This window comes from Ranitomeya variabilis, chromosome 1, assembly GCF_051348905.1.
Source record: "Ranitomeya variabilis isolate aRanVar5 chromosome 1, aRanVar5.hap1, whole genome shotgun sequence".
In the NCBI taxonomy this organism is placed as follows: Eukaryota; Metazoa; Chordata; class Amphibia; order Anura; family Dendrobatidae; genus Ranitomeya; species Ranitomeya variabilis.
Genome location: NC_135232.1, coordinates 291,231,123 through 291,246,607, shown reverse-complemented (window position 1 = coordinate 291,246,607; position 15,485 = coordinate 291,231,123). Strand labels below are relative to the sequence as shown.

Sequence of the window (15,485 nt, the reverse complement as noted above, 5' to 3'; positions counted from 1 at the left end):
TCCGATCTCTCCTTCACCTCCCACATACAATCTCTTGCCCGCTCGTGCCGCTTACACCTAAAGAACATCTCTAGAATCCGCCCTTTTCTCACCATGGAGACAACAAAAACTCTCACTGTCACCCTAATCCACTCCCGTCTGGACTACTGCAACTCTCTATTAATTGGCCTCCCCCTCACGCGACTTTCCCCTCTCCAGTCTATCCTTAATGCAGCAGCCAGGGTCGTCCATCAGGCTAATCGTTACTCGGACGTGTCCGCTCTTTGCCAGTCGTTACACTGGCTGCCCATTCATTACAGGATACAATTCAAAGTACTTGTTCTCACCCACAAAGCTCTCCACAGTGCGGCACCCCCTTACATATCCTCCCTCATTTCTGTCTATCGGCCTAGCCGACCGCTGCGCTCTGCAAACGACTTTCAACTAACCTCTGCACTAATCCGTACCTCCCACTCCCGACTCCAAGACTTCTCCCTTGCTGCGCCAATCCTCTGGAATGCTCTACCCCAAGATATTAGGACCATCCACAACTTGCATAGTTTTAGGCGCTCGCTCAAAACTCATTTGTTCAGAGCGGCCTATCACGTTCCCTAATGAGTCATTTTATGTTAGTGTGTGTGTGTAGTCCATTCACTATCTCCATCTACCCCCCACCCCCTGAAGATGGCTGGACCATTATTGTAAATACATCATTGTAATTACACACCTGTACTTTTTATCTCCCCCCACCTCATTGTAGATTGTAAGCTCTCACCAGCAGGGTCGTCTTATTTTGTCTTATTTTGCTTTATTACTGTATTGTTAACATTGTTACCTATGACTGTTGTGTTTGAAACTGTTAAACTGTAAAGCGCTGCGGAATATGTTGGCGCTATATAAATAAAGATTATTATTATTATTATTATTATTTTGGGGTATTTTCAGCCATATAGACCCCTCAAACTGACTTCAAATGTGAGGTGGTTCCTAAAAAAATGGTTTTGTAAATTTTGTTGTAAAAATGAGAAATCGCTGGTCAAATTTTAACCCTTATAACTTCCTAGCAAAAAAAAGTTTTAAAAATTGTGCTGATGTAAAGTAGACATGTGGGTAATGTTATTTATAAACTATTTTGTGTCACATAACTCTCTGGTTTAACAGAATAAAAATTCAAAATTTGAAAATTGCGAAATTTTCAAAATTTTCACCAAATTTTCATTTTTTCACAAATAATCGCAAAAATTATCAACCTAAATTTACCACTGACATGAAGGCCAATATGTCGCAGAAAAACAGTCTCAGAATCGCTAGGATCTGTTGAAGCGTTCTTGAGTTATTACCTCATAAAGGGACACCGGTCAGAATTGCAAAAAATGGCCAGGTCATTAAGGTCAAAATAGGCTGGGTCATGAAGGGGTTAAGCTAATAACTACAGTAATGAGGTAGAGCTTTTAATGAGCTCTAAAAAGTGGATAATTAATGAGGTGCAGCCTCTTTCTCACTGACTCCTTTACTTCTTTGTTTCTCAAGCAATAAATTATAGGATTAAGTATAGGAGTTATTATGGTGTAAAAAACTGCCACCACACGATTAAGAGTGAAAGAAAAAGTCACTTTTGGCTTCACGTACATAAATATAACAGTGCTGTAATAAATGGAAACGACAATCAGATGTGTGAAGCAAGTAGAAAATGCTCGACTTCTGCCTCGTTTAGAAGGGATAATGATGATTGTTGCAATTATATGAAAATATGAAAGCAAAGTCACCAACATTGAGGTTAATATAACCAAACAAGCACAGGAAAAATCCAGTAAGTCAATCAGATATGTGTCTGCACAGGCAAGCTGTAGAAGTGGAGGCGAGTCACAGAAGAAATGGTTAATTACATTACTTCTGCAAAAAGGGAGCTGAGAGATTAAAACTATATGAGGAAATGTAGTTACAAACCCCCCAATAATTGAGCCTATAGTAAGGCAACGGCATTTGTCACTATTCATAAGGGCTGCGTAATGCAGCGGATGACAAATTGCAATGTAGCGGTCATATGCCATGACACCAAATAGAAAGCATTCTGTTGAGCTCAGGAAGAAGAAAAAAAACAGCTGACTTATGCAGCTGAAAAATGAAATAAATCGTCCATGGATTGTAATTGTGTCCAAAATTTTAGGGACTATTACTGACACATAACAAACTTCTAGAAAAGAGAGATTCCGAATATAAAAGTACATTGGCGTGAAAAGACATTTCTCAGTACTTGTAATTATCATTATCAGAAAGTTGCACAGTAAAGTTAATAAATAAGTAATCAATAATAAGAAAAAGAAGAAATATTGTAAACCAGGTGATCCGGGAAATCCAACTATAATGAATTCCGTAAAAACACTTTTATTGTTAAACATTTTTTCAAAATCTGCAGAAAGAAAAAGATGAAATACATATCTATACGTACATGTGAAAAATATTGATGAACAGTGTGAAAAAATACATTCACTTTAGAATACATAGAACTGAAATTCATTTGAATGTATTTTTTCTGCTTCTTATTAAAGTATGTCCATCTTTACATTCTTGTGTAGTGTCGGACTAGGATAAATGTGTTCCACTGTGCAGTGGAATTAATTCTTAGGCCCCATCTTCCATTTATTCAACAATAATGATTATCTTTAAATTACTTACTTAAGTTAAGCAGTTTTCTATATTCTAAAGCACTGTATATTTTCTATGTTGCTTAAATATTTATGAGGACATTTCACAAAATTTTTCATGTTGAACTGGATATACAATGTAATAGTTATTTTTTTAATTTACTATTTAAATTTCACCTCTCCATTGTGAATATATTAGCAATCAAAGTATTTGGCACCTAATGAACTAATTTTTGTTAAAGGGAACCTGTCACCTGAATTTGGCGGGACAGGTTTGCAGTCATATGGGCGGGGTTTTCGGGTGTTTGATTCACCCTTTAGTTACCCGCTGGCTGCATGCTGGCCGCAATATTGGAGTGAAGTTCAAGCTGTGTCCTCCGTAGTACACGCCTGCGCAAGGCAATCTTGCCTTGCGCACGTGCAGTATGCTTTGCCCAACTGCGGGCAAAGCTGAAAAGCATTAGTGTGCAGTCCCAGAAGTATTTCGCTGTGTTTCGGGACATAGTGCACCGACGCATGAGCACTAATGCTTTTTGGCTTTGCCCGCAGTTGGGCAAAGCATACTGCACGTGCGCAAGGCAAGATTGCCTTGCGCAGGCGTGTACTACGGAGGACACAGCTTGAACTTCACTCCAATATTGCGGCAAGCATGCAGCCAGCGGGTAAGTAAAGGGTGAATCAAACACCCGAAAACCCCGCCCATATGACCGCAAACCTGTCTCGCCAAATTCAGGTGACAGGTTCCCTTTAAGTCCAGGTTTTAACTGGGGGCATGTACTTTTTCCCCCTACTGAATATGAAGTTGAGCAATCATAGGCAGGCAGCGATATAGCAGAAAAAAAGCCACATTCCTACCAATGCTTGAAGCAGGTTTCTCAGTGCATGATATTTTTCAAAAACAGCTCTGTTCTTCTGAGATAAATTCCTGTATGAATAAAAAGCAGAGATGACTAACAATATAAATGAACAGATCAATCAGCAGAGGATCAAGTTTGAGTTGAGTTTTCTGAAACACTAGGTTTCACGCAAATTTGAAAAACCTGTGTTTACAATTGCAGTTTGCAATTAAAAAAATGCCCAACGTCATAAATGATGTACACACAGTGAGCTGGCTAATGTTATCTGGTGTTTCAGCATGGGCTACAACATAATGCCATACAGCAATCTGATCACATGGTGTAGTACAGCCAATCATAGGGGCTATCACAGGTTTTACTGTGTAGAAATAGTAGTGCTCGTCATAGAAAAAGATTTATTGTGATTGTGGTAGAGCATTAAGGAGTATATATTTTATCATTCATCTTAATTACAGGAGAATGATGTAGCATATGACTGTGAGTCAGCATTCTGCTCAATCTTCCTCCTCTGCCGCTATAATGGTTAATGCTGTGCAGAGTGAAATTTTCAGTCAATAACATCAGGGCCGGGTCAAGGTTTTCGTGTGCACCAGACAAAAGAGTCTCAGTGAGCAACTTTAACACATACCATGATTCATGATGCACAGATATGGCAGAGAAATATAGGTATAGTACAATGCCAAAGGTTTCACTTACTTCTTACATTACATGAGTGATATCAATAGCTCAGAAAATGGACAGTATAGTCCTCCATACAGTACTATGGGCACCTTATAGTACTCCATACAGAATAATGAGTCCCATATATTGCTACATACAGTATTATGGGAACCACATAGTGCTCCTTAGAGAATAATGTGCCCCATATATTGCTCCATACAGTATAATGGACATCATATAATGCTCCATACAGAATAATGGATCCCATATAATGCTACATACAGAATAGGCCCCATATATTGCTCCATATAAAATGAGCCCATATGATGATCCGGTATATAATCGGGCCCATATGATGCTCCAGTATATGTAGAGTCCCATATGATGCTCCAGTTTAAGATGGGGCCCATATGATGCTCCAGTAGATGATGGGCTCCTTATAATGTTCCAGTATATGATCAGGCCCATATGATGCTCAAGGATATGATGGGCCCCACATAATGCTTCAAACAGAAGCAAAGTCCCCTCACTGGCCGCTCCTCAGCATTGCCGTCTTCTGGCTCTCTACACTGTGACTCTTCAGAGCTGAGGGTGCACACTAGTCATGTCATCATGCCATCTGACCTGAAGCATCACAGTCAGAAGACGCAGAAGATGCTGCAATGTAGAAACAGGGAGAGGCAATCATTACAAGTATCAGGGCCCTGATCAAGTGGTGGGGAGGGCCATTTGCGGGCCCTGGTACTGGGCCACCATAGTGCCCCAGTGTCCCTGACAGCACTTGCCCGGGTGTCTTTCAGGGCGCTGACCCGGCCCTGAATGACACCAGTTTCTACTCTGCGGCAAAGTCCCTGAACTCACAACAGACAGTGTCTGTGATAGTAGTACTCTGAGCAATGGTAAATATCACACAGAGGCATCTGTTAGCTGAATCAGGAATGATTATGAAGATGATGATTCTATGCTGGATAACACCAGAGAATGAAGCAAGAGTGATGATAAGATGAGGTTATCAGAGGAGATTTTTAGCATCAGCAATACACTTTGCAGGCACCATATCTAATCTGGATCAATATCAGCTTTTCCTGTGGTCAGCACTAGAGTATGCAATGCCACATCTTGGAGGAGAAGACTCTATAGCACCTGAAAGGTCTGCTTGCAGTGGTGGTGATTCATATGACCTGGCTTTTCATGTGTTGAAGTTTACATTGCTGCCAGACGATTCTTTGGCATTCTGCAGACTCTACAAAAGGAAAATAAGTTGTGGACATCCAGGCTCTTGTAGCACTGGAACCATGGCTCTACATCAGCACATGAAATGACATCCCCTGCTCATTTGGTAAAGTTAAACTGCTCAGAAATTAAGGTAAGATGTCATGCTCCTCCTTCTCGTCATGCTCATCTTTTTGTCAGCCAAGCTGAACTGTTAGGTAGCACATGATCAGTGTCATCTACACCACCATCCATGTTGTCATTCTCTTCGAATGTATGGGGTACTCCTAGGACACAAGTTGATAATCGAAATATCCTTCACCAATTATGCGTTGAAGCTCCTAATCATCCACTGGCTAACCAACTAAACTTGCATCTTGTAAGATACTGGTGGTGCATTTGCTGTCTTAGCAACTTGTGGTTTCGGCTGCCTTTCGAGATTGCATTGTAAACTTCTGTGAAGCACTTGGGGGTTCAAAGTGCTCACCACATGTCTAGATAAGTTCCTTGGGGGGTCTAGTTTCCAAAATGGGGTCACTTGTGGGGGTTTCTACTGTTTAGGCACATCAGGGGCTCTGCAAATGTAACGTGACGCCCTCAGACCATTCCATCAAAGTCTGCATTTCAAACTGTCACTACTTCCCTTCTGAGCCCTGACGTGTGCCCAAACAGTGGTTTACCCCCTCATGTGGGGTACCAACATACTCAGGACAAACTGGGCAGCAACTATTGGGGTCTAATTTCTCCTGTTACCCTTGTGAAAATAAAAAATTGCTTGCTGAAACATAATTTTTGAGGAAAGAAAAATTAGATTTTTTATTTTCACGGCTCTGCATTATAAACTTCTGTGAAGCATTGGGGGTTTAAAGTGGAGCTAATTTTTCATTCAAAAAGTCAAATGGCACTCCTTCCCTTCCAAGCCCTTCCATGTGCCCAAACAGTGGATTACCCCCACATGTGAGGTATCAGTGTACTCAAGAGAAATTGCCCAATAAATATTAGGATCCATTTTATCATGTTGCCCATGTGGAAATGAACAAATTGAGGCTAAAATAAGTTTTTTGTGAAAAAAAAGTACTTTTTCATTTTTACGGATCAATTTGTGAAGCACCTGGGGGTTCAAAGTGCTCACTATGCATCTAGATAAGGAGCTACAATCTTTAGGTACACAGGGGCTCTCCAAACGCGACAGGGTGTCCGCTAACGATTGGAGCTAATTTTTCATTCAAAAGTCAAATGGCGCTCCTTCCCTTCCAAGCCTTGCCGTGTGCACAAACAGTGGTTTGTGACCACATATGAGGTATCAGTGTACTCAGGAGAAATTGCCCAACACATTTTAGGATCCATTTTATCCTGTTTCCCATGTGAAAATGAAAAAATTGAGGCTAAAATAATTTTTTTGTGAAAAAAAGTACTTTTTCATATTTATGGATCAATTTGTGAATCACCGGGGGGTTCAAAGTGCTCACTATGCATCTAGATAAGCACTTTGGGGTGTCTCATTTCCAAAATGGGGTCACTTGTGGGGGAGCTCCAATGTTTAGGCACACATGGGCTCTCCAAACGCAACATGGTGTCCGCTAAAGATTGGAGCCAATTTTTCATTGAAAAAGTCAAATGGCGCTCCATCCCTTCCGAGCCCTGTTGTGCGCCCAAACATTGGTTCCCCCCCATATGGGGTATCGGCGTACTCAGGACATATTGTACAATAACTTTTGGGTTCCAGTTTCTCTTTTTACCCTTGGGAAAATAAAAAAAATTGTTGCTAAAAGGTCATTTTTGTGACTAAAAAGTTAAAATGTTCATTTTTTCCTTCCATGTTGCTTCTGCTGCTGTGAAGCACATGAAGGGTGTAATAAACTTTTTGAATGTGGTTTTGAGCACCTTGAGGGGTGCAGTTTTTAGAATGGTGTCACTTTGGGGTATTTTCAGCCATATAGACCCCTCAAACTGACTTCAAATGTGAGGTGGTCCCTAAAAAAAAATGGTTTTGTAAATTTCGTTGTAAAAATGAGAAATCGCTGGTCAAATTTTAACCCTTATAACTTCCTAGCAAAAAAAAATTTTGTTTCCAAAATTGTGCTGATGTAAAGTAGACATGTGGGTAATGTTATTTATTAACTATTTTATGTCACATAACTCTCTCGTTTAACAGAATAAAAATTCAAAATTTGAAAATTGCGAAATTTTCAATTTTTTTGCTAAATTTCCATTTTTTTCACAAATAAATGCAAAAATTATCGACCTAAATTTACCACTAACATGAAGCCCAGTATGTCACAAAAAAACAGTCTTAGAACCGCTAGGATCCGTTGAAGCTTTCCTGAGTTATTACCTCATAAAGGGACACTGGTCAGAATTGCAAAAAACGGCCAGGTCATTAAGGTCAAAATAGGCTGGGTCATGAAGGGGTTAAAAATCCTGAAGAAAATCTGTAAGAATGAATCTTATAGATGCCAGGGATTTGCATAAACAACTGGAAAAACAGAAAATCCCCTAAGACTTAACTTTTCAAGTCTCTCAATTGATGTAGGATTGTGTTTCACCAACCAGGGCATACCCAACAAAACTTGAGCTTGTGAAGAAGTAAACACCATAACAGAAATAAATTCTATGCGTAACACTCCCACTCTCATACACACATTCTCAAGTAACATGACTTTGCGTAAAGGGAGAATAAACAAATGTGGATACTTGAGCGAAAGTTGAAACTGTGAACCCATGCTCAATAGCAAAATCACTGTCATTGACTGTCAGGTAACTATAACTCCAGAATTGGTAACCAATGACACTTGTAAAAAACAACCAGTATGCATGAGAGATAACTTCAAACCTTTAGAACCAGTGTCCTTACTTATTAATTATTTTTTTCTTTCTCTATACATTTAGGAAATGCATTATTTTATCTGAAACACTGAATGGTGACATGCCTCATTGGACAGAAAAAAGCAGATGTTCCAATTTCAATTCCCTCTTTGAACTCTCTGCAGGCCCCAATATGCATCAGTTCTCCTGCCTCACTCAATAAGATGAGAGGGAAAAATGACTGAAACACTTTCAAATGTGTTCTTATGGCTAAGACTCCGTCCAAATGCACTGCCAGTGACATGACCTCTCCCAGGGACCATAGGGAGGGACTATAAACCATTATATCCTGCATCTGACAAGAAAGACCCTGGCATAATTGACTGTGGAGAGCGTGGTCATTCCAGGAGGTTTCAACTGCCTAGCATCTGAACTGAGAGCTGTATTCCTCCACTTTACAATTTCCTTGTAGCGACCTGCTGATCATTGATTTAGCAACTTTATTGGGGTCGCAATAAATGAAATAAAAAAGCATCAACTGAGGAAAACACTGGAAAATCCTGAGGCAGGGAAAATGTCTGAGCTTGAGGAACTCCAAAGACAGAACAATACCCATGCGTTGACACTCTCCTCCGGATGAGGCAGGACAGAGACAAAAATACAACTTCATGAAGAAAGAAAGATAGAAAACTTATTATGGTCCCCATTGAAACAATACAGTACATTTTCCTTAGGCTCAGAAGACATTTTGGTTGTAGTATAAAATGCATAGCGGCAGACAATGCATGCTGTTGTTGCCTCTGTTGATTTGTGACACTTCATGATGACTACTGAGCACAGAAAAAATGGTGTGGGCTGGTGAAAATATGTTATGATAGTGTAGCAACTCACTCGAAAAAATAGGTAACACAAAAAAACCTGCAACTGGTTCATGTATAGCCTAGAGAAACTGAACCCACAGTATCTAGTTATTCCTGAGTTAGCTCAGCCCTAACTACTGGTTAGAAAATGGCAATTCAGATCTATACTGCCTGAAGCACTTCACATTCCTCCTAAAGATATGGAGGGTAGAGCAGAGTGCAAAATTACCTACATAAGGAAAGGTGTGTTGAAATAGGAAGAGATTCCAAAGTGAGTATGACTAAATATATCCTGTTAGAGAATATACCATCTACTTCCTAAAAAACACATGAGACAGGTACAGGGTAAAGAACATAAACAGCAGAAAGATAAACCCTAGCTAGTCTTTCACTGACTTGATTAAACTACATCAGTATGGTTGGACGTCTAAATTAAACTATCACCAGGAGGAAATACCAGCAGGGGTAAAGTATATAAGGCAGACAAATTAGTAAATGAAAACACCTGTTACCCTAAAAAGACTGAAGCTAGGATAAAAGAAACTAAAACTCCTGAGAAAAGGTGTATCTGCTGTGGCTCGATGGACAGAGAAGATGACCTCAAGGGTTTGAAACCAGATGCATAACATTTTCCCATCAACTCTGATTAGCTTCCATGACCCTGCTAAAGAAAAACATTCCCACATGATCATGCTACCACTATGTTGATGTTTTGATGGTCTTTTCAGGATTATGTGTAGTGTTAGTTTTGTTATACTATGTTGCAGTGCAGATCTAGGATTGTTTTCTCATGCTGATTCAACATAAGAAAATAATTGCACCATGCTATGAGTGCATCTGATAATTGGATCACACATACTCATATTAGTCTACAGGTGTTTGTGAAACTTCAGATGTCATCCAAGTCCAGTCCAATTACCATGGACACAGACAATGGAGAAGATGGAGAAATTAAGTTCCCCATCTTTTCTTCACCTGTGAATTGATTATCTCATGCGAGAGAATCGGAAAACATTAAGTTGATACTTGAATCAAACTCTGACAGAGATTGAACTGAGTAACATTTTCATATTCAGCCCAGTTCTCTTGCATGGGAGAATCAATGGCTGTGTGAGCGAACCTTTAGTCACAAACTCCACAAATTTGGTTTGTATGGAAAAGTGGTAAAAAGAAAGCCATTTTTAAAAGCAAGCCATAAGAATTCCTGTTTGCTGTTTACAAAAAGCCATGTAGAGGACACTGTTAGGGGTCAAGTTTTCGTCGCTGCACAGTGGGAATCTCAAACCATGTCCACTGTGGTCACCCATTCTCCTCTAGCCGCAGTGGAGCCTGCTCAGTGGAGATGTCGGTCCCAGCATCTGGCTCAAGCTGATACTGTGCGAATGGTTACTGTTGCCTTTCCAGGCTCTGCCTTTGTAGCCAGCACTGGTCAGCAGCGAGTAGGCATTTCAGGGACTATGTCCTGCTTTTCCCACACTGAGCATGAACACGGGATGACCTCCCATTGGAGGTCAGGGATCACACGCTCAGGTCCTGTAGCAGCTCCTATTGGACCATTAGGAAGGTCCTTGAGAGCTACAGCTATAAAAGGTTTGCATGGTCGCAAGGCCATGCGCTAGTATAAATTTGATAACGTGTGTTTGTAGATGAATGTCTGTCGATGGATGACAGCTCCTTAATCATTCCCATTCCTTGTGTTGATGACTTCTTGCGAATGGTGGAAGCTACCTAGCGCCTCACAGTGCTACCTGCACACTTAGCACACGTTTCTGCATCTATTCGCAGTAGCTGCCTGTACGGCACCGTAGGGTGGGAACTCCCGCTTGGACTCAGCATCTGACTCAGGGCGTCCTCAGGCACGGGATCAAAAACCACCGAGGGTCAGAGCGAGTCCAATCACCAGTTTAGTGGGGGATTCATAGGGATCCCACTAGTGTCTTTCAGCTGCACACTGTGACTGCTAACAGGGCACAGTGTATTTAAGGCTTCCTTTTACACTGGGTGAGGTTTAGCCCACATGTGAGCAAGCGTCCATTCGCCATTACTTAGCAGCAGGTGTCATCTCTGCACGGTGAACCTCGGACTGCGAACGCACCTTATATTCTCTAATATTATTATTATTATTATTTGGTGCGCTCCGCCAGTCCTAACAGGACACAGCTAGCATGAGGAAGAAGTTGCTTTCATAAGTTGAATGTTTTGGGCAAAATGCAAAACATCAGATAGCACTCGGCTGTGTTTTATGCTACAGTGAACGTGACCTAATAGTTGTCATATGGACAGATTCTCCCTTCTAAGCTGTAGATCTCTGTAGCTCTTCAAGAGTGACCATGGTAGGTTTACAGTTGTGCTATACTTCCATTTTTCAATGATGGATTGAACAATGCTCTGTGAAATGTTCAGAGTCTGTGTTATTTTTTTTTAGAATCTAACCCTGCTTTTCTCTTCACTACAACTTTATTTCTTATCTGGTGTGCTCCTTGGTTTTTATGATGCTGTTTGTTTCCTAATGAATTCTCAAACAAACCTCTGATTTCTTCACAGAACACCTGTAGTTATACTAAAAATAAATTACACACAGGTGGACTCAATTTACTAATTATGTGACTTTTGTGGTCATTTGGTCACTCAGGATTTTACTTAGGGGTGTCAGACAACAGGAAGCTCAATATAAATGCATGATACAATTTTCAGATTTATATTTCTAAAAAAATTAGAAAACCATGTTTCATTTCATTTACACTTCACAAATACTTGCTACTTTGTGTTTATATCTATATATATAATTGTCTAAGGGGTACTTCCGTCTGTCTGTCCTCAACTTCCGTAACGGTTATTCATTCGCTGATTGGTCTCGCCAGCTGCCTGTCATGGCTGCCGCGACCAATCAGCAACGGCCACAGTCTGATTAGTCCCTCCCTACTCCCCTGCAGTCAGTGCCGGGCAGCCGCTCCATACTCCCCGCAGTCATGGCTCACACAGGGTTAATGTCAGCGGTAACGGACCGCGTTATGCCGCGGGTAACTCACTCCATTACCGCCGCTATTAACCCTGTGTGACCAAGTTTTTACTATTGACGCAGCCTATGCAGCGTCAATAGTAAAAGGATCTAATGTTAAAAATAATTAAAAAAAAAAAAAATCATTATATACTCACCTTCCCCCGCCTTTCCCGTTCCTCGCCACCCTCCGGTAACCACTCTGTGCAAGCTGCAGGTTCTGGTATCATATGGCAGAAGGACCTGCCATGACATCACGGTCATGTGACCGTGATGTAATCACAGGTCCTGCGCGCCTGCGTGAGCAGGACCTGCCATGACATCACGGTTATGTGACCGCGACGTCATCACACCCTGGGACCGGAAGCTGCCGCCTGTTCCGCGCACAGGCGACAGCACTACAAGTATGGTGAGTATGTTAGAACTACAATGAGCCCTAGGATCAGAAGGTGAGTATGTTTATTTTTTATTTTTTAACCTGTGACATACGTAGCTGGGCAATATACTACGTGGCTGGGCAATATACTACGTGGCTCTGTGCTGTATACTACGTCACTGGGCAATATACTACATCACTGGGCAATATGCTACTTGGCTGGGCCATATACTACGTGGCTGGGCAATATACTACGTCGCTGTGCAATATATTACGTGGCTCTGTGCTGTATACTACGTCACTGGGCAATATACTACGTCACTGGCCAATATACTACGTGACTGGGCTATATACTACGTCACTGGGCAATATACTACATCGCTGGGCAATATACTACGTCGCTGGGCTATATACCAGGTGGCTGGGCTATACACTACGTGGCTGGGCTATATACTACATCGCTGGGCAATATACTACATCGCTGGGCTATATACTACGTGGCTGGGCTATATACTACGTGGCTGGGCTATATACTACGTGGCTGGGCTATATACTACGTCACTGGGCAATATACTACGTCGCTGGGCAATATACTACGTGGGCTGTGCTATATACTACGTGGACATGCATATTCTAGAATACCCAATGCGTTAGAATCGGGCCACCATCTAGTATAATATAAAAACCACATAAAATATGTTTAACCTTGTGGTGTAATGTGAAAAAATGTGGAAATGTCTACAGGGTATAAATACTTTTTCAGGGCACTGTATGTGTTTACAGCTCTTTTCAAGACAAGTCTAGCAATACTTTTACTTGCCAGTTCCTTCTTCACTCACTGAGAAATCAGCATTTGAATTGATATGCAAACTAGGTTCTATTGTCTGTCCAGAGTTAGGGCCCCTTCACACTGGTCGATTCTGCTACGATTACGACGCATTTGCGTCATATTCGACATCGCAGTACGAGCTCGTAGCCAGCGGTCACACTCTACGATGTTAACGCTTTTTCTGACGTAGTTGCGATGTGAACGTCACGCGTCGCAATCGTACGCTACCCTTCACACCGCCATAGTCCTACGACTCCGAGCGTGACGTATTACCAGCATGGGCGTGCTAAAACGTCACGCCCAATCAAGAGACAGGTATGCGGAAGCCCAACCCACGTAGTCGCATTACGAGCTCGTATGACCGCCGTCACATACTACGATTTCGACCGCCACAGCGAGACATTTACGACGAAAGAAAGTTCTGCTCTTTCTTTCACATCGTACGATGCTGGGCTGCGTCGCAAATCGTAACGCCATGTCACACTTTGCAACCTCGGAACGAGGACGGATAAACGTCACAAATCGAACGCTCGTTCAGACTTTGATTGCACAGTGTGAAGGGGCCCTTAGCTCTTTCTGTTTGACCAAGGATCTCTATGCTGTGTAACTTCAGACAACAAACCTGTTAGTCCAGCAGCAGGTGGCAGCACTGAGCAAGGAATAGAACTGGAGTGACAGAGGCTTCAAATCTATACTCTCATTTTGTATATCAATTCAAAGGCTTATTTCTTATTTCTAATGCTGGACTATGAAAGAGCTACATACACATATAAATAGACAAAACCAAAGACAGAAATAAAATAAACTCATACTTTTCTGCAAGTAAATAAGTAAAAACAATAGTGAATAAAAACAACATTGGGTACTTAGTAAACACCATTTTGACTTAAAAAAAAGCGTAAAAAACTTCCCTCAAGGTGTACCTGAATTCGGGATGGTCCTAACTAATCTCTAGCATTAAAACTTTACAATGCGTAATTGTGACATCTGTGTGAACAAGGGCTGAGCAGGTCCGGGTCCCAAATATGGACACACAGCAAATGGGAAGCTGTTTAAATGTAGTGTCTAGCTGAAAGGAAGGGAGGCCACACACTAAGGCTGCCGTCACACTATCAGTATTTTTACAGTATTTTACATCAGTATTTGTAAGCCAAAACCAGAAGTGGAACAATTGGAGGAAAATATATTTTTGTGATCATATCTACCCACAGAATGGTGATAGCTTGACAATAATTCCTAAACGTGAATGGTGTTTAGAAAAAAATAAACCAAATATAGAATTGTTTTTTTGTTCATTTTGCATCCCAAAGAGTGTAATAAAAAGGGCTCAAACAGTTGATATACCACAAAATGTCAAAAAAGAAAACTCAAGCTTTACGTGCAAAGAAAAAGCCGTCATGCAGCTCTGTTGACGGAATTATGTGTAACTTATAGCTCTCAAAATATGGTGACCAAATCACAATTTCTTTTAAAAAATGTATTAATTGTACAAAGGTTTTGATAAACAAATAAAACAATAAAATGTAGGTATTATTATAATTGTGCAAATGCAAAACATTTTATTAGTGTAGCATGAAACAAAACAGTAGAATTGCTGTTTTGTTTATATTCCCTCCCATAAAGAGTTACAATTTTTAGTTAGTTATATGTACCTCAAAATGATGCCACTGACAAACTCCACTCATCCTGAAATAAAAACAAACCATCATATGACTAATCCGCTGAAAAAAAATCAAAAATGTGGTCTCCCACGAAAGCTGAAACAAGCTGTGCAGCCAAGGGGTATTTAATATGTGTTACATATTTATGTTTATGAGCTGGTTGCATGTTAAGTGTGATCATTTTACTGTTTCTATAATTATTTATTAAATTAAGTGCATTATTCTAGAAAATATCTACTGGAAATCCTAAGATCCTAACATTGTTAAGATCCTAACATTGTCTCCTGATTGAATTTGAAAGTAATTATCACTTTGAATAGCACAATGGCAAACCCTGATGAAAATGTCTACAAGGTGAGAGTAAAGTCATCAGAGATTGTTAGCTTTACCCAGCTTTGATTGTATGAATTTGCTTTCAGATCCTATTTTTATACTTTTGCTGAAAGATATCAGTATTCTATACCTTTTTACTCCGAACATTTCTAGTAGTTTATGATGCAAGCTTTACAATCCTTACATACTTTTGTAAGCATCTTCCTTCTTGCTTCCTAGAGACGTTCTGTTAACATGGACTGTAAATTGACCAAGGATATGCTACTTAGT

General features: G+C 40.6%; 1 protein-coding gene across 1 annotated transcript in view; it reads right to left on the bottom strand.

Annotated features, from left to right (window-relative positions):
- Positions 1-1,430: 1,430 nt before the first annotated feature.
- The window catches only part of LOC143793626 (olfactory receptor 6B1-like), a 57,487-nt gene continuing 43,432 nt past the window's right edge, over positions 1,431-15,485 (bottom strand). Inside the window, exon 4 of the mRNA XM_077280686.1 lies at positions 1,431-2,389. Coding sequence (XP_077136801.1) covers positions 1,431-2,389 — 959 coding nt within the window. The remainder of the gene's footprint in view (positions 2,390-15,485) is intronic.